The following is an 18,970-nucleotide window of genomic DNA, read 5'->3' as shown; positions in this document are numbered from 1 at the left end:
AAACACATTTTTAAAATCCTGGTTTTAAAACATGTATTTCACTGCATTATTACACAGAAATGTAACAGCATCAGGAAGCAAAAAACTAAGAAGTTGACTGCCTACGTATTTCCTAAAAATCTCATGCCACAGAGATTTCAGATCCAGAGCAAGCATTAGAGGAGGTCACTGCTGGAAGCCAGATGAAAGACTGGAGATTTTCTTTCAAAGGGAGAAAAAGCACACCAACCAACCACAAAAGGCTTGGGCTGTTGAGAAAGACCCTGCAGCTAGTTCCAGTCAAGTATGTTTTTTAAACCACCCTTGGAAGATGCTAGTTAAACAGAATTTTAGGTGCCACTAAGGATTTTTATAACTTATAAAAAGGTTTATTGTCAGTCAGCTTTTTAGCTTAGATATGCAGGGTTTCTTTGGCTAACTTAAACATCTGCTCCCTTCTCACTGTCTTTTCAATGCTCACTGACATTTCAGCCCTCTACATCAGTTTCACAGACTTGCAGAAGTTCTGTCAATCCTTTAATGTAACTATATGTAACTAACTACACAATCACAGGTTATTAGTAAAACTAATATTGAAGTACATCAATAATACTTTAATATGTACATAATTTGCTTTTCAACGGCTTTTTGTCAGCATATGCACTACTAAACTTTCCCCTGTAATTCAGCTTGTAACTCTATCCCCTGAAAGACTGAATGTCACTATCTCTTCAGTGTTAGCTCAATTTGATTAGCCTTAATCTATAAGTCTTGTCTTTCGGAATTCCAACAGTCACCCTGAATATATTGCCAAAATACTCAAACTTCACTTAGCTCTGCACCAGGAGCCCAAGACAGTTATCAAACTATGCTGCCAAGAAAAAGATAACAGCAGATTCCCAGTCTCTTAAATTCAGACTTGAAGAAGAGGTTTAGTGTTAAAGCAAGTTTGGATAGTTTGGCAATTGCAGCTGACAGTGTGAGGAACATCAAGAATGCAGAAATACAATGGAATTTCCTAAACCAAGCAAGGAAGATATGAGGAGATCTTCAGAACTGCTTTTAAGTTGACACAGATTAGTAAGATTTCATGGCTCAGTAGAAGCGGTACTGTTGAATTTTATTGTGAAGCACCCTGCTATCTTGAAGAAAAAAAGCACGGCAATTAATTCTGTCACTTCAACATCAAGAGATTTCACATCACCTTAATTACTCTGTCCACTGTTTATCTGGATTTGGCATGTTTCAAAGTTCCAGTGATATATGGACTGACATCTTTACAATAATTGAAGCCTTCTTAACATTTCAAATTTATAAAGCATACATGCAATGTATGTAAGTTAACTTACCACACAGACTCCATGAACTCAGGATAAAGAGTTTTATAGTCATTTTCAAAATCAATCCAGCGTCCTAATCTGGTAACACTGAACTGTTAAGAAACAAACACACAAATTGGAAATTTATCATGATCTTTCAAGATGCCTTTCAATATTTATTCTGTGAAACAGCCTGATTAACCGTAGTGTTTGTCCCATACCAATGAAACACATCTAGGAAATATTTTAGCCTGGCAATGGTAACAAAGTGTGTATTTAAACTGGCAAAGAATGAAATAAGCAAAGAATGAAACTACAAACATAATTGCTTGGAAAAAAGGTCACACAAGAAGCAAATATGTTCAAGGCTACTGAAGAGAAACAGCGGATCATTTGCATCATTCATCAAACAGAAATGGTGGATCACTCAAGGTTCAGGTGAGGTTCAAGTGCCTGAAAATTGCTTTTGATTACAGTGGTCTTGCTTCTATTTTTAAAGCTACTCACTGCAGAGACAGACAAAATCCAGACCCCACAGTCTATCAGCTTTCAGTTATATGAAAACATGATGTAATTCGAAGACAAAGAAATGCTGAAAGAAATTGGTATGTCACAAGAAGTTATCAAAACTTATTCAAAGCCAACTACCCAAATAGCTATTACAGGGCTGCCAACAACCACAAGACTGACAGATGTCAGTCCTGACTCAGGACAGATTATGGTCACATCTGTTGGCACAGAGTATAAAAACTAATGAGTAATAAGCTAGCTATGGGATTCACTTGGACAAGTGGTACCCTCTTGCTAATGTCACAACTATCAGAACCCCCAGCTCTGCAAATAACCACAGACACCTGTTCCAATACTGTTAGACACAGACCACGCTCAGTGTCAAACCAGTAAAGTGAAAACAAAGCAAATGAAGTCTCCCACCTCTATATTTTCACATAATACCTGAAGTATATCAGTTTTGATTCTGACCTTTAAGCCACTCTGACATCCCACTATTAAGATCCAAAGCCTAGGACTGATCAGTAGAAGGATCCATGAAGTTGATCCACTGAAAGGTCTTATACATCCAAGGAACTTTTCATATATTTCATAAGCTTCAAACATTCGTTAGCCACTCCAGAGAGAAAATAAACACTATCTCCAATAAGAATGTTTGGAATGCCTAACATTATCCCAAAATACCTGAATTTATTACCAGCCAAATCACAAACAAGATACTTAAATTTCATTACTTTTATTATTAATCAAAAAACATATGTCTGTAAAAATACACACATATACATGCACAAGTTTTCGCACAAACCAAAATACAAATCTATTTACCATCTAAAAGACTAAAGTATTTGGACTAATCAGCACTGCAAAAATACCAGTTGCTGAAGACACAGCAAGTTAAAAGGAACAGCTATGGAAAACACATGAACCAGAATTAATCTTTATATTTCTATTTAAAAAAGGCAACAAAGAATCATTGATGATGTTTTTGAAATACAAGATTTCAGAGTATACATGAATGCTGTATTTTTGAAAAAACAAATTCTGTGCTTTTCATCCAGCCACTTGCTTAGATTTAAGTCACAGCTATTCTGCAAAAGGCAGTTGCAGTTTCTTTGGATACTGCCATTAACTTCAGAATACACCCAAGGGCAAGAGGCAAGTGATACTGAAGTAAGAAATCGCTATTTCAATCAAAAGAAATACAGCAGGACTAAAGAACATACAGAGGCTTGTGATGACGTAGAACAGCTTCTGCATGAGGAAGAACTAAAGAATTAGCGCTATCCTGGCTAGGAAAAGACATAACCAATAGTGAAGATACAGATTTACTGGAAACTGTATTATAGAAGAGCTCTTCAAACGGTGTGTAGGAATGCCTTAATGCATATACCTAGATTAAAAATGTAGCTAGAGAAATTCATGAGGGAAAATAAAAATGTTAGGGATTATAAACTTTGAAGAAAAAAAAAAATATTTGGCCTAGGAAGGCCTTATGTCATAAAGGCTGAAAAGACATGGTCTGCTCTTCCACCCTTCCTTTGGCACTTGCTATTGCATGCTGCCACTATAATATAACAGCACAGCTGGGAAAGCACCTGAGCCGCTCCTCAGCTCCAGAAAGCCTCATCTTTCACTTCAGAGACATATTAGGCTGACAATAAATAAAGTACTGGGCTAAATGTACTTCATTCTGGCCACAGTGCTAAGGAAAAATTTAAGAAGCATCAGGTTCTCTGTATGAGACTAATATTATTCAGACTTAGGAAAAAACCAAACCTGTGCCTCTCAAGAAAATACCTAATCCATCTACTTGGAACAGTTCTTCAGTCTCAAGAGTCTGCACAGAGAAATGCTCTCCCTCTCACTATATTCATGGGATGCAAGATTTAGACCAATATTTTCTTGGAAGATTGAGGGCTAGAACTTCTGCTGTTCCAAAAATACAAGCTACAGTTCTACACTTCAGCAATTACAAGACTGCAGGGAGGCAGAAAAGCCCAGAGGTTAACGTGCATTTTCTTTATGAGGTTCATTTGAAAATCAAATTCAGATCTTACTTTCAATTTTCCAAACAGAGAAGACATGAAGAAAGAAATAACTTGTTCAAGATATCTATTATATGCTCAATATATCTAGTTAGACATTTTGAGTTTCAGGTTACCTTAAAGTAACCTTGTCTGGACATCACAGCAGTCTCCCTGTTCTGAGCCCATAATGTTCCTTCTGTTCCCCTTTTAGGATCACCAGTGAGAAACACAGAAGCTAAAGGCATGAGATTTATGCAAGTAATCAAATAGACAGAAGAATGAAGCTCACCCCAGCTGAAAATCACCTGCACACATACAATTAGAAGCATACAGCAGAATATACATCAAGTCTTCACTTACCTCCCATTCCTTTGAGTATCTCATCACAATTCCTCTGCACTGGTTGTTGTATTCCTCAATCCCCATCTTTGCCACATCCTCTGGCCCTTTAATGCCTAAGGTCTTATCAATCTCGTATTCCTGGAAGCATTGAAAACAACCAGACAAAAAAAACATGCTGTCATCAAAAGCTTTCAGGATTTCCCTGGATAGTTTATTCACGCTTTGTGTATTCTAATGAGGCTAAAAGGCCTCCTTTATCCTTTTGAGATTTCATGAGTATTGCACCTGAACTAAGCAGATATTTCAAAGGGTAACCCTGGTGTGATTGTTTCTCTCCTATCTTCAGAAAAATCATATACATACCAAATAAACAAATGTTTATAGGAATTAACAGTGCCTGAAGAAGGGCAGGCGACTCATAGGAAGCACACACAAGTAGACATCACCACACAGGCAAAAGCCAGAGCAACACAGTGGACAAAGAACTTCCTTTTTTTTTTTTTTTTAATCAAAAAAGCCAGGAACAAAAGCAATAGAAATGTGATCGATAAGAAGGTAACAGCACGCAAATAGGAACCAACAGAAATATCTGCAGACAGATTTATTACACATACCACAGGTAAGCCATGGCAATCCCACCCAAACCTTCTGTCAACATGAAAACCACTCTGATGAGCAAATCTGGTCACTATGTCTTTAATGGTTCCTGCAAGAATATGGCCATAATGTGGAAGCCCAGTAGCAAATGGAGGCCCGTCGTAGAAGTTAAACCTACAACACAAGACAACATTCTGAATTAAAAAACTAAGCATCAAATCTTCTAACAGAATACCTGTATGCTTATGCTTCTTACATCTTAATAGGTCAACATCAATTTCTTCCTCTTTTATTATCAGTCAGCAGAGGTACTACATTGGCTGTGGGACTAAAGAGAACACTTCAATTCATTGAGTTCCTTCTGATTGCCAGTTCCACCAAGATTACTACTGAAAATACCAGTGTGCTGCTCCACAACCGGCAGATACCGGAAAGAGTTGCCCTTGCAGATTTTTCTTATAATCCCACCAAATAGGAAATTAGTTTTATTACTACTGCCTGAAAACTGTTGATACTTCACAAAGCGAAACACAAATGGTCACTGACACAGCGACAGCAGCATTAGCCAAGGCTATCTGCAAAGGGAGCAGCTGTTGTTAACAGAACTGAGGCGATAAAAAAGTAATTACAGCTAAACCAACCTTGCAATGTCACACACAGCTGCTACAGCTTCTAACAGGTTCTTACCTAGGCCTGTTCTTTGATTGCTTTAGGCACTCCCGGAAACAATTCAGATTTTTCCATAGTTCCAGTATCTTCTCTTCCTCTTTTGGAAAGTTTATGTTTTCTGGAACTTGTTGAACCATTCTTTCCCAGCAACAACCAAGCAGAGAAAAGAAAATACATATTGAACACAAGTGAGAAAAAATGACAAACACAGTTTATTGTCTTCCAAACCTGTATCACCAAACCACATCCCATTTTTCTCCCCCCAAAGAGTTTGATTCAATACATTTTTTATTATACTTCTTTTTTTGTTTCTTCCATCTAGCCAAGCCAACATTCTCAGATGCTCCTAAAATAAGCTAGACTTCAGACAGCACACTTGAAATGCATTGCCACGACAGATAAACACGTGAGAAGAATTCAAACAGAAGAGGAAAAAGCTCAAATGCCTCATCTCTGAGTCTTGAAAATCTCTAACTTCCAGAAAACTGGCAACACTCCTAATCTCTTTCTGGCCTCTTCTGGGTGTTTTCTTCAGTTTTACAAGTACGTCAGAACTAAACTTCTTGCTGGCCATTTCCTGAAGGTCTTTTTTTATTTGATGGATTTTGGCTACTAGAGCCTAAAGCCATTCCCCAATTCTGGGTAAGTCAACGAAAATCACTACAAGCAAAATTATGTATAAGCAACATAAGGAAGAGAATTCTCAACATCATTAGAAACACACAATAGAGCTGCCTGTTGTTCCAGACTTGCTAAAAGATTCAAAGGGGTCACATTTAAAAAAAATGCTACAGCAAACACTAAATAAGAATAAAGATATTTAAGACAGAGTTCCATAACAGAAGAAAACTGTTTAAGGACGTTGTAATAGATGACAGCAGAGAAGAAACAGGCATGCCCACCGCTAACTTTACTGCTGCTGCCCCTTGGCACTTACACCAAAATGAGCTGAGCAATAGAACAGCCTTAAGTTTTGGTTTCATTGTAGAATTACAACTAATGGCACATGGACAGAGTCTTCTGATTTACTCAGTTTTCTCAAATAGTAACCATAAGCACCAACAAATGCAAATGCATGAAGAAAATACAAGTTACAGTTGACAGGCTGCTTGGTAGTGCTAAAGTTCCAAAACATGTACTTAAATGGAAACCAAAACACCAGAGAAATCATTACCTCAATACTTGAACACTTATGAAGTGTGCCCCAAAATGAAACCAACAGACAAATCCCACCATTCATACTTTTTATTAGCAGAGAGAATCATCTGTCATACAAACCCAAATTATCAAGTAAGACAAGAAATTCATTGAGAAATGGACAACCTAGTACACACATGACACCACAGATGGAGAGGAAATTACTGCATACACAACTTTTTCTTCAGTACAAAAGATTTCTTCACATCTCAAAACACTAATGAGGCCATGCCATTTCTCAATAATTTGATCACAGCTACAAGATCACAGAGACAATGGAGATAATACAAAAAAATCAGCCTTAAACATTATTTCCTACAAGCTAGTTGACTTGAGGATCTGCACATTTTACTTCTATCAAGCTCAGCCTTTGCAGTGTAATGGTAACTGCAAAAGTTTTGGCAACTGGCCCAGCTGTCAAGTCCCTGTAATCTAATAAATTAGACACAGGTTTCAGGTTTGGTCTGTAACTGTGACCAGGCTATGGAAGCTGCTCACATATCACAGGCTCCATGCGTAAATCACAGCATCACTTTCGGCCCATTCCTACCAACTGAAGCACTGTACGCACCAACCAGTGTCCAGTAACCACAGGGCACAAATTCATACTCCATCTGATCAATATTACATAAGTTTATTATGTCAGAATTAGGGAAATAAAAAAAAATACTGATGAGAATTAATATGTAACAGTCACTACAGGTCAATTTTTTCAAGTTACAAAACAGAATTTGAAACGGATTGACCTAAAACACAAACCATTTCTAAAATCTGTCTAAGGCTCAACCTCAGCTGAGCAAAAAGGCAAAGAATTTTGTGTACAAGAAAAGCATCATCAGTCTATAGACAAAGGTATGAATAACTCCACATATCTACAGAAAAATAGTTCATTACTATCTATAAGCAATCTAGGTACTTTAAAAAAAAAAAAATCGGAAAAAAAAAAATCAAGGCCAACTCATTACTTAGAACACAGACCGAGTGAAAATATCACAAGTGATGTTACAGAAGTCATTATACAAAAGCATCTAATAAAGCAGCACTTTGGGACACACATTAGTAAACACAAGCAGGGTTTGTCTTCCTGCTTCTCTATTCAGTTTCTGCTGAAAAGAAATATTAAAGTTTGAAACAACACACTACTGGGGAACTTTTTCAAGTACACTCACGTTTTCTAAAAGATAACAACATTCAATAGGAAAGGTGTCAAATTCTGTAGATTGTACCACAGCAGTCTCAAACTTAGGCTGGGCTTCTTATCTAGAAGAAAAAAAAATTAACAAGCATTAAAATCAGAAAACTCAGATGTCCATTTTAATAGTAAGATTATTTTTTTAAATCAGTATATTTTTTAATCAATTAGGATGTCACAATGAATGAACCAGTATTTTAGGAATTTGTTGGATTTAACACACATCACATACAGACAGATGGTTAAAACAAAGTGGATTTGAAGATATTGCTAATTTTGTCAACTGAAAAACAGAAAAGAGAGAGAATCAGAATGAATTAAAAGTGTACAAACAATCTCCTAATTTCAAGGGGTTTATGGTCAGTCTCTAATCCTTGTTCCAGGCACCTTCTTACACAAACTACTAAGCTAAGAGACCTAAGCGCAAACTTCCCTTCAGAAATGAGAAGACTTCTTTCTCCACCTACAGATGCCCTCCCCAGCATTACACAACATGCTGTTTTACATGCACACAGAACCAGACTCTGCCTTTTCAGGTACTGAGCTTTGAGACAAGGCAATTTCTGGGGTAACAATCTTGTAAGCTGTACATCTGATAATCAGAAACATCCATTTTCTAGAACTGATGGAAACAACCAAGTTTAAAATATAAGGAATAATAGATGGGAACAGAACACTAAGCAAACAAAGGTTTGCTTCTGAAAACCTTGGGCTAATGCCTTATCTATGCCTTATATGGAATAAAACTCCAACACTAATCGAAGGCCTGGGAATGGGTGAGGAAAAAAACAAACAAATCATGCACACCTAGCTTTAAAACCTCTCCAACTGAGGCATCTCACCCTACTCTAACCACAACTTCATATAAACCACCAGAAGGATACAAAGCTGCCACCCTCATGGCCAGCCTCCCCAGTACTGCAATTTGTAAGCGTAATTACTTCAGGAAAGAACCATGGTTTTCTTCACAGAATCTGGGGGTTGATGGTAACATTGAAGATTTATATTTACACCCTATTCATAGCAGACTGATAATGGCCTGATTTTCAACTGTTCTATTTGATGGGTCATGAAACTGAGGAATTACAGATTTTTCTTACAATACACGCCAAAGTGAGCAAATTAGAAAACTAAACTGGGAAACTATAAAATGATATCTTCAAGTTTCTAAACAGGTAAATTCATTCTACTCAAGATGAGCCCAAGGACAGGTTAGGGAAAGTGTACCAAGATTAATCCATCTCAACATATCACATCAAAGATGGACCATAGCCCATCTGTCTCCCACTACAGAAGGTTTCTTTTTATGCTGAAACACTGATTGAAAACTTGCTGAAACAGTGAGTAGATTCATAAATACTATGTTCAGACCCAAATATATGTAATACTACACAAGAACTCAACTTTACTCTGACTTACATCTTAAGCAATTCTTCCTTTTGCCTTCATACTGCCTTGATTAAAAGTGTAGAATTCGTCATCATCAAAAAAAACCAACAAAAAACTAGGTTATTTTGAAATAACTTTGAACTATGTATTTAAAATAGATAGAAACTAGTGTTATTTGACTCAGTGAGCGCTGTTGCTGTGTGCCAGCAGAACCCTGCCCTTATCTGACAGCTGCTTCCTAAGCATGTCACCGACAAACTTAAAACATCTGCACTTTCTCCAGCTCCCAGAAGACTCCCGGGGTGGGGGAGCAACATTTGCTGAAGACAGAGTATCACAGCTATCACAGCTAGTGTGCCTTCCTCGGAAACTTCCCCTCTATTATAAGGATGCTGAAGTGGAATGCTTAAGACATTCTACACAAGGAATTTTAGATTCTTTGTTCAAATAATTACGGAAATTAAACCTCGACTGGTACTGAAGTCTGCAATAAGGAAGCTGGTTAACCTTTAGTAAGTAATTATTTTAAGTAATCACTAAACTCCTGGGTGGGGGGGAAATCTGAAGAGCACCCAGGGGAGTAAAATACATTATATGCAAACATAACGTTACACGTACAACACACATTTTGGAAGACCTGAAAAGACGCTAACCCCGAAACCCAGGAGGGGGACAGCCAGCCCGGCCGCTTCCCCGTTAATGGGCTCCATAGCTCCGGGCGGCGAGAAGAGAAGCATCAGCTGCACCGAGCAGGAGCGGACCAGCAGCATACCCAGAGCCCAAACCATCTGCACAGACCATATAGCCAGCAGGACCGGCACGCCACGTAAGAGCCGCCTGTTTTCTGTGACACTCTAAAAGGTGCCTCCCGGCACCGGCGCCAGCACGAACCGCTTCCGAAAACTCCGCAGCGCCCCCGGTAGCCGACGCCACCCCGGCCTCAAAGCTGTGAGCGGACCCCCGAGCCTCACTAGCACGCCTTTGACCGGCGATAGACAGAAAGAAGGTGCGGGAGGCTCAGGAGAGCAATCACAAGGACAGGAGGGGACAGGACCGAAGCCGGTCCAACCACCACCGCTCACCTCCGTACAGCCTGTCCCGCAATGATGCAACCGCGCCCGGGAAAGCATGACCGGAAGCACCGGTGGGCACACCCGGCTGCGTCGGCCAATCAGCGCGTTGTACACTTCGGCTGCAATAAGGCGGCCTCCAATTGGCCACGCGGACGTCCTGGGAACGCTAAGTCATGACGGCGTGGGGCAGAGAGGGGAAACTTTTTCCGCCCTCCCATCCTGCGCTTTCTGATTGGCCAGAACAGGCCAGGGGCGGGGCCTGCTGCGGTCGGGGCCGGGGCGCTGTGGCGGGCGGTGGGCGGGCTCGGGTTGTGTGAGGCGGGAGGACGGGGTGTGCGGCGGTGTTAACGGCCGGCCTGTCTGTCACACCGTGACATGGCTGCTTAAAACGTCTGGGGGTTGACACCGCTACGTCTGTGCGCGAGGAGCGCGGCGCTGCGGCGGCCACCGGCTGAGGGGAGGGGAACGGCGGTCTGCAGAGCCGCAGGGGCGGGCGCTGTGGCAGTCCTGGGTGTGCAACACGGGCGGTGAAACATCCTTGGCCACAGGATTCCCACCCCACACAACAGAAAGACAGACCTCTGAAATTCTAAGGGTGAAATAAACTCGGAGCTCAGGACAGCCTTCCAGAAGTGTGCCCGGAGCCCAAACCATCTGCTTAGACCAAAATCCCAGGGAGCTTTGCTGGGGTCCTCTCCATAACCAGTGTCCACGGGGGTCCCATGGGACATACCTCAGAAGCATCACCTTGCCTCTTAAAGATTTGGAGATACTGTTTCTGATGTGAATACAACATAAGTCCCCTTCTTTCCCAAGTAGAAAAATAAAACCAAACTTGCAGATGGGTTCCCATATGTCAAAGGAAGCATAAGAAGTTGAAAAAATATTATTGCTGGCTGGCAACCACAGCATTGTGAAATGGCAAAACGTTTCCTTCCACCTGGAGAATGCACTGAAAGCAGCTATGGCTAAGGCTCCCAGTGGAAAATGGGAGAGAGCCCCAGGAGGTGATGAAGTGAGATGTGCTCTCTTCCCAGCCTGCACACCTGAGCCCCTAACCAAACACAGCATGGTGAACAGCACTGGGATCAACAACACCCTCAGCAGCTCAGCTGCCTCTGTGTAACGATTTTCAGTTGCTCTTAAAACTTCTATACCAATACAGATTTAAGTGATCAATAAAAACTAGCTTTCACTTTTGATTTTCAGGACTCAGCAGTCTGAACAGGGCAGTGTCTGCGGACACAGGAGTCATGTTCAGCAGAATTCTCACCTGCACAAAGCAGCACATGAGTGTTTTCTACACAGATTTTCATGCATCACTCTACAACACCTAAAAGAGTAACTCGACATGCATCAAACTGAGAAATAACACAGAACATGTGAACTGAGCCCAGACAAAGCAGGACTGACCAACAGGACAGGGGCAGACTGAGGGATGTGATTGTCAGCGTAAGATCTCCAGTATAAGCAGGATGCAGACTCCTGCCAGTGTGGATCCAGGATGATCTATGTCCAGGAGAGAGGTCTGAGGTGGCAGAAATCTGTTTAACCCATATTGCTTTCTAAAAGCATATATGGAAAAGGAAGAATATTCTGTGACAGCTCAGAACCAGAAGGAGGACTTGGATCATACACCGTCATTCTGTCACATTTTAGTTTTTTTTGGGTTGTGTGTTTGGGTGTTTTTTAAATCTAGTAAGTGTCATTCAATAATGAAGATAGGTAGGTAGGAGAGGAAGAAAATGCAGAAAATAATAAATAATTCAAAGATTTTTCTCATCATTATGGACCTTTTCTATACCTAGAAAGCTCTCTCCACTATGCAGACAGATGAGTATTACTTTCAGGAAGCTGTGGATTTAATTTAAGAGTAGTTTCTGATAATTTAGTTTGAACTTCCCTCCCTCCCCCTGCACCCCTGCCCTGTACTGTAAGTTTACTTGAAAAAAGTCACCAACAGCTTCAGAGCACTTTGTGCGCTATTCCTTTAGAAACATACAATTTATCAACTCTGGAAGTGCTGCAGCCTCCCCCTGCTTTCACATTGCTTCACTTCACAGAGGTTACATGTTTTTAGACTTGTGCTTGCTCCAGTGCCAAGTCCTTCAGTTTTGGATTTTAATTTATAAAACATACAGGTGATAAGGCCTTTAGGAGTTTGAATACCATATAATTTCTGAATGGAATTTAACATAAACACTGCTTTAAAAATATGGACTCTTAAGCAATAAAATACAAATGTTGACAATCTATTGTGTACAACGTTGACTCTGCAGTTGCCACACAGATTTCCATCCTGTTCCCCCCTGTAATAGTTTGCACTAGTAAATAGTTTTTTCATGTACTTTATTACAGTACATCAAAGTCTACTGTCCTTATGCATGGCCTTTAATTGAAACTGTTCGGGCCACAACTCAGCTCATTCTTCATAAACAAACTGACCGTGAAGGGGCGAATATGGAAAAAGGGAAGTCACGGTCAGATTTGTTAGTGCAGTAGCTGCACACAGAGGGATCAAGGCCTAGCACAAGTAACTGGGACAATCCCTGAACTGTATGAACGCATGTCTCTGCTCTATTTTTCACAAAATACTTTTGAAAGAGCATCTGGAAAGATTAAAGGGAGACACAAACCCCCTTAAAGCCCCAAGAGGGAACTCCCCTCTAGCTAAATGCGCCCTCAGACCCCCTAGCACCCTAACCGTTCTCTCCGTTTCAGCCCGGCCTCAGCGCCTCTATCGCGGCGGCTGCCACGGGTGGGGACCGGCCTCGCCGTCCCTCAGGCGGGCTTGTGCCGGTAATCGGCGGCGGACAAGGGATCCTTCCCGCTCCGCCGCCGGAGCGGGTCAGATGGGAGGGAACCCCTGAAGCGTGAGGCAGCCCGCCGGGCGCGTCCTCCCCTCCCCGCTCGCTGAGGGGGAAGGAGCGGCCAGGCTCCCTCAGGCCCGGGCACCATTTTGTGGGCTACCATCGGGAAGACCACCGTTCCACGGAGGTGGCGCCAGGCTTAGGCGGGAGATACGGAGCAAGTGGGGCATCAGGTGCTAACACACGGGACCACAGCCGACCGACACCAGGCACACACATGCCCCCCCTCACACCCCCGTTAAGAAGCGACTCTACTCGTGCCTCTTACGCCACACCGTACCTCATGGGCGGCTTACGCATTTTACGTACCGCCACTGACGCGAAAGGGAGAACAACTGCGCTGGCGCGTGGCACTGAGCGTAAACAGCATTCGTGAATAGGGGATGAACAAAATAACGCTCGCGCAGCACTGAGCCAAACCAAAACACGCCGGATGGGGGAGGAAGATCCCGGGACTAACCCGGGAGACACGAGCCCGCTGCCCGGTGCCACTCGTCGTGCCGCAGAGCGCTCGTGCCCACCGCCATGGCAGGCAAGGTTTAGCGAGGACTGGCTTGCTCAACAGAGACTGTACTTCTCTCCCCTCGCGCCCCCCTCCCGGGCAGTTGGATCGCGCCGGGGATATAAGTAGGCTGTGTGGGTGCGCGCCGCTAGGCGAGGGGTGGTGGTCGCGTTTCGCTCAGTGTCCCGCGCCCTCAGCTATAGCTCCCCCCGGCCCTCGCCTCGGACCGCCGTGCCCCGGCGGAGCGCACACAGCCCGGTGCCGGCCGGTCGGAGAGTACTGAGACCATCTCTCCGCGGCAGCGGCTTGGAGCCGCTCAAGCTGCCCCTCAGCCCGCAGCCCTTCAGCCAGGCTATGCACTGTAAACCGGCTCCGCTCAAGAAAAAAACGGAGCGGATTGTGAAGAGGTAGAGGCGCCCCGGGAGGCCCCCGTGAGCGGGGACGCAGCAGGGCTCTTGGGAACCGGCCGCTCAGCCGGGGGCAGAAGGGGGAGAAAGCGGACAAGGGCGACGACGGCGCTGAACCTGCTCGGCGAGGCTGTCCCGGCGGCTCGGAGCATGTGAGAGCCGCGATGCTGCGACGCGCGGAGCTGGTGGTGTGCGGCGGGGCGCGGCGGCCGCCCTGGGAGCGCGCCCGCGGCGAGGGGGTGCCAGGAGGAGGCTCCCCGCAGCCGCTGAAGGGCGGCGAGCCCCGGCGGGGCGGCAGCCGGTCGCGATGGCCTCCTGGGCGGCGCGGGAGACACCCCGGCGTGTCGCGGAAGCTGCTGGGCAGCCGCACGCACAGCCACTACCAGCACTGGCAGCACCAGCAGCAGCTGCAGCAGCACTGCCGCGCCTTCCGCCGCTGCCAGCGGCCGCGGGTGCTGCTCTCCCTGAGGCCCGTCAACGTCTTGGGCAGGCGGGCGCCGGGCATGCGGGCGCCCCGCAACACTAACCAGTTCCTGATGCGGGAGAAGTACCAGCTCATGCACCTGCGCTCGGACTCGGTGGGTACCGAGAGCGGTGGGTCGGACTGCGAGATGGACCCGCTGGACATGGACTCCTATCTGGGGGTGCTGGAGAACGCCCGCGGGGCGCTGATGGAGTGCACTGGGGAGGCGAGGCCCGCCTCCCGCCCGTCCGCCCAGTGCCCCACCGGGAGCTGTGTGGCCGCGGGCCCGCTGCAGGAGGAGAGCCAGCAGTACTTCCCCTCCGAGGACGATGTGATCGAGAGCGAGCTCTTCATGGAGAGGGACTTCGACGAGTTCTGCAGCAGGATCGCCTGAGCCCCGTTGCCGGGCGCTGTCGGGCCGGGCTACTGCATCTTCCCCTGGCCGGTTTTGGGGGTTGGGGGGGGTCTACTCGCCGTGAAACCTCTCGGGGGAGCGGGAGAAGTTTATTTATTTCTCAGTCATCCCTTTGCATTTTCGTCAGGGGGGCTGGCTAATTTTATAAAGGTGTGTGTGTAAGCAGGGGGGAACTCTGCGCCTCCCTTGGAAATAAAGCGAACTTTTCTGCTGGCGAGCTCGGAGCCGTCCGCGCTTTGCTTACGGGGGTGAGAGGACCGCTGCTGCCCGCCTCGGGGCACCGATGGGGGGGGGGGGGCTGGGGTTGGCCTCTCCCGGCCCTTTCTCCTACAAAGTCACCACGGAAAAGTTAGAGGCGTTCCTGGCGCTCGCCCCTGTTTCTAATTTACTACGGAGAAGTCGTTCAGTGATCGCTGCGGACGGGAGAGGAAAGCCCTTTCCCCGCTGGGGGGGGGGGGGCGGAAGGGAGCTGGAGAGGAACGGCAACGGGAAAACAAACTGCAACGGGGGAACGAACAGCGCGCCGGGGGGAGGAGGGGAAGGGCGGCCTCGGCCCCGCTCCAGCACGCACCGCCGGGGATGGGGGGATGAGCACGCCGCGGGGTATTGACTGTTTCCCGGGGGACAGGGAACGCAACCGAACCCTAATGGCCTCCGGGCACCAGTTCCTGGTGCCATGGCTGCGCTGGGTTCCTGCGGCTATTGGAGCGTTTTCATGGCTGCCTTGTACTTATGACAGCGGGGGGTTTATTCCCGTTTTACCAACTACAGCAGGGGAAGAAATATCTAGAACGATATTTAAAGGGCCTCTGCACACCGAAGAATGCAGCCACCTACCAGCTGAACCAAGCGCTGCTGAGGCAATAGCGAGGTTTCTGTTTTATACCTACCGTGGAGGGAACAAAGAAGGTAACCATCAAACTCACCAAACCCTTGAAAGGGAAGTGGGAGGCATCCATTCAAGGTAGGGGGAAATTAGCAGTTACTTTACAAAACAGGTAACATTCCTGGAACTTGTTGCCACAGGAGAAGATGGGAGCACATTGTTTCCACTAGATTAAACAAATTGGTGATAGCATGTCCGTGGACATGCAGGCACACAGCACCAGTGATCAGTGCTGGGGTAGCAGGAAAGGAGCAGGGATAGGAGAAGCAGCTCCTCACACAGCCCAGCCTGTGAGCACCCGTGCTGCTGAGCCAGAACACCGGCCCTGTGAGACACAGGTCTCATGTAACGCCTTTCTTACATTCTCAACCCCAACTACAGCACAACTATTGCACGCTTGGAGAGGGGTATCTCGGAATCATTTTTCCACGTGCCTTCTTTTCCCTGCAGCACGGTGTCAGCTGTCACATGCCTTGTGCTTTTCACTAGGTAACGACATACGTGAGAAGTTCGTCGTTAGGAACATTGCTGTCCCTCCTCTAATACATGCCTGCGAACGCGAGGACAAACATCTGCCCTTCCATGTCAGAACAAGTGTGATGTTGAGAGACAGAGCCAGATAATACCTTTTACAATTAGAGACAGGAGTTTATCCTCACAAAGGAAACCAAAATTTAAGGCAAAATATTTGAAATTTCTAGTACATCAGTTGCACTCCTATGAAATGCAACATCCAAATACACAATTTTCTTCACCTTTCCTAAGAAACAAAGCTGATGAACACACTAACATCAAGATTTTATTTGCAAATGGCACATACATACACATATAAACTTAAGGCAATATAGTAAATTTGTTAGATGCAAAACATAGCTGTTACTGGCAACGGGAGGTTTTATTAGAACTATGATTATACAGGGAATTTCACTCAATGGGAAGCTGTTTTAGAAGAGAGGTAAAGGGATAAACCTCACACACAGGTAAATCAAACCAGGAAAACTGCAAAGATTTGGTCTTCAAGCAGCTTGTGTTTTATTAATGAATCTAGATCTGGTGTAACACGTTAATGGTTTGAATGCATGCTCTTTTTTTTTCCTGACTTGCAATTCCAACAGGTGTGATAAAAACCTCCGAACACTTACTTCAAACTTGGCCTTTGTTCTGTAGTACTGCTGGTAAATTTGTCTCCTAGTATGGATCTGCTTGAATGCCAGTGAAGCAGTGGAGGAGTGTAAATTAATAGAACAGCATAGGAACATAATTACAGGTCACATACTGCCTTACAGAACTGTTTGGTGAGCAAGCCCTGTGTTCTCACCTCTAGACAGAGTGACTTGCCATGAACAATCCATTCCTACCAAAGCTGTAGATGTACACAATGGCACCATCCCTCCCCGCCCCCAGATTCCCTGCAGTACTCACCACCAATTCAGATTGCAGGGCCCTGTGAAGGGCAGGAGCACCAGACACCACTTCAGCCTGTTCATCAGTCATGGAAGAAGGAGGGAAAGAAAGATGACACAAATGGGATTCCCCTTGTCTTCTGAGTCAGTACAGAGCTGAAACATAGATGTGTTTGGCTACACACGAAGCAAAGCTGATACCAGCACCTTCAGTGAGGAAACCTCACATATTGCCTTTCATCTCCATGCTCTCATATTCACTTTCTTACTCCACACCTATGCAGTTAGTTACCCTTGTCTCACCAGCAAGCCCCATTCCTCTTAAAGACCTTTTCTTGGTGTGTTACTTGTATTACTCAGATCTGGCTTAATAATTTCTTTTTTTCCTGTTTCCTTCCTTTATCACTTGAATTGCAAATTTCTCAAATGTTTGGGAAGTACCTCCCTTGTAATGGATGCAACCACAAATAACAACTTACTACTAAGTCTGAAAGCACTTTACAAAGCTGAAATTCAAAACATAACGAAGTTAGTCAACATCAAACCTGGGAAAAGAAACCAAAAGCTTACTTCAGAAGGTCACTGATCAACCCACTGGCCAACAAACTTGCTCCTTTTCTTAATCTTTACAATGTCAAGTTTTATACGTGCATCATCTGCTTCTAAGTATTTCTTGTGCCACTGTCCCAAATCTGATTCATAACACACAGATACTGAAGCAGATCACAAAACTACAGGAAGAGTTCTCAAACTGATCAAGGATATCTTTGGGCCCTAATTATTTCATCCTTTGAATGCTTAGAGCCTCCATTTTGCTTTGACAAAGTATTAGTTTGATTATCATTGTAATCTATCCAATTGCATTATAATGACATATTGAATACTAGAATTTGTAAGAGAGGTGTTATCAATCAGGAAACACAAGCCTGTGTTATAAGTCACACTGTAACTGTTGTATGGACATGATAAAACATTAAATATATGCTTGTAAAACCAGCACTATTTTTAGAACTATCCTACTTTATTTTCTTTTTAAAATAGTTTTACCAGAAAAGGATTTTGCTTTTACAGCCACACTTTTCATACAGGTGAGTTTTACAAATTCAAACAAATGTCATTAACAGAACCTTATATATATTCATTAAATCACTGGGGGTTTTTTTGTTTTTTTTTTTTGTTTTTTTTTTTTTTTTAAGAGAACAGTTAAGTCACTTATAAAGTATCTACAAACTGTTTGGAAGTCTAAGGCAAATGGGAGGAAAGACTAAGGCCCAAGCTGTATAGAAGCTACAATGACACAACACAAGGGATTCTGCTGTAACCTATATGATTTGGTTTTCTGGCCAGTCTGAGCACTAAATGTCTTAGGAGGTGGTAAACTTACCTGGAGAAAAAGTGCTTGGTAATACCATTGAGGTGGCAGAATTTGTCTTTTATTATGTGTCATTACAATTTCAGCACATTCTGTGGAGCCTGTAGATAAGCAGTTTGTATGGCTGCATAATTGTCTGAAACCTCCAGCAAGGTAGAAGTGCTATTTTTTTGTTGAGGAACAACAAAATCGTGATGCTGCGCAATACCTGGAAGGCTTTCAGTCACATTCACTAGGAAAAATTAACCATGACTGGAAGAAAATTGTCAGCCAGTCACCCCTCATTTCCAACAATGCATTTGTAACACATCTGAGGATGTTCAATTCAAATGTGGCATGATAAAAAGGAATGTTTTTT

At 44.2% G+C, this 18,970-nt stretch overlaps 1 protein-coding gene and 1 non-coding gene across 9 annotated transcripts in view; both read right to left on the bottom strand.

The window, feature by feature from the left end:
* The window catches only part of IARS1 (isoleucyl-tRNA synthetase 1), a 231,906-nt gene extending 221,469 nt beyond the window's left edge, over window positions 1–10,437 (bottom strand). For 6 of the 8 annotated variants that reach the window (XM_061472908.1, XM_061472913.1, XM_061472914.1 and 3 more), the window contains exons 1-6: window positions 10,304–10,437; window positions 7,810–7,900; window positions 5,462–5,581; window positions 4,792–4,948; window positions 4,196–4,315; window positions 1,329–1,411 (exon numbers count right to left, since the gene is read on the bottom strand). In XM_061472908.1, the coding sequence (XP_061328892.1) occupies window positions 1,329–1,411; window positions 4,196–4,315; window positions 4,792–4,948; window positions 5,462–5,580 (479 nt within the window). In that variant the 5' untranslated portion in view covers window position 5,581; window positions 7,810–7,900; window positions 10,304–10,437. Of the gene's footprint in view, window positions 1–1,328; window positions 1,412–4,195; window positions 4,316–4,791; window positions 4,949–5,461; window positions 5,582–7,809; window positions 7,901–10,303 lie in introns of those variants that run through there. The other 2 variants (XM_061472910.1, XM_061472915.1) reach the window with 2 other exon arrangements.
* Window positions 7,103–7,237, bottom strand: LOC133279390 (small nucleolar RNA SNORA84). Its single transcript, XR_009746875.1, has one exon. It is a non-coding gene; the product is annotated as a small nucleolar RNA SNORA84 (small nucleolar RNA).
* Window positions 10,438–18,970: the final 8,533 nt, after the last annotated feature.

Source organism: Pezoporus flaviventris, unplaced genomic scaffold, assembly GCF_033815535.1.
Source record: "Pezoporus flaviventris isolate CSIRO_AGI_PZ_B2104156 unplaced genomic scaffold, CSIRO_AGI_Pfla_v1 ptg000073l, whole genome shotgun sequence".
NCBI lineage: Eukaryota > Metazoa > Chordata > Aves > Psittaciformes > Psittacidae > Pezoporus > Pezoporus flaviventris.
This window is presented reverse-complemented; position numbering and strand designations above follow the sequence as displayed.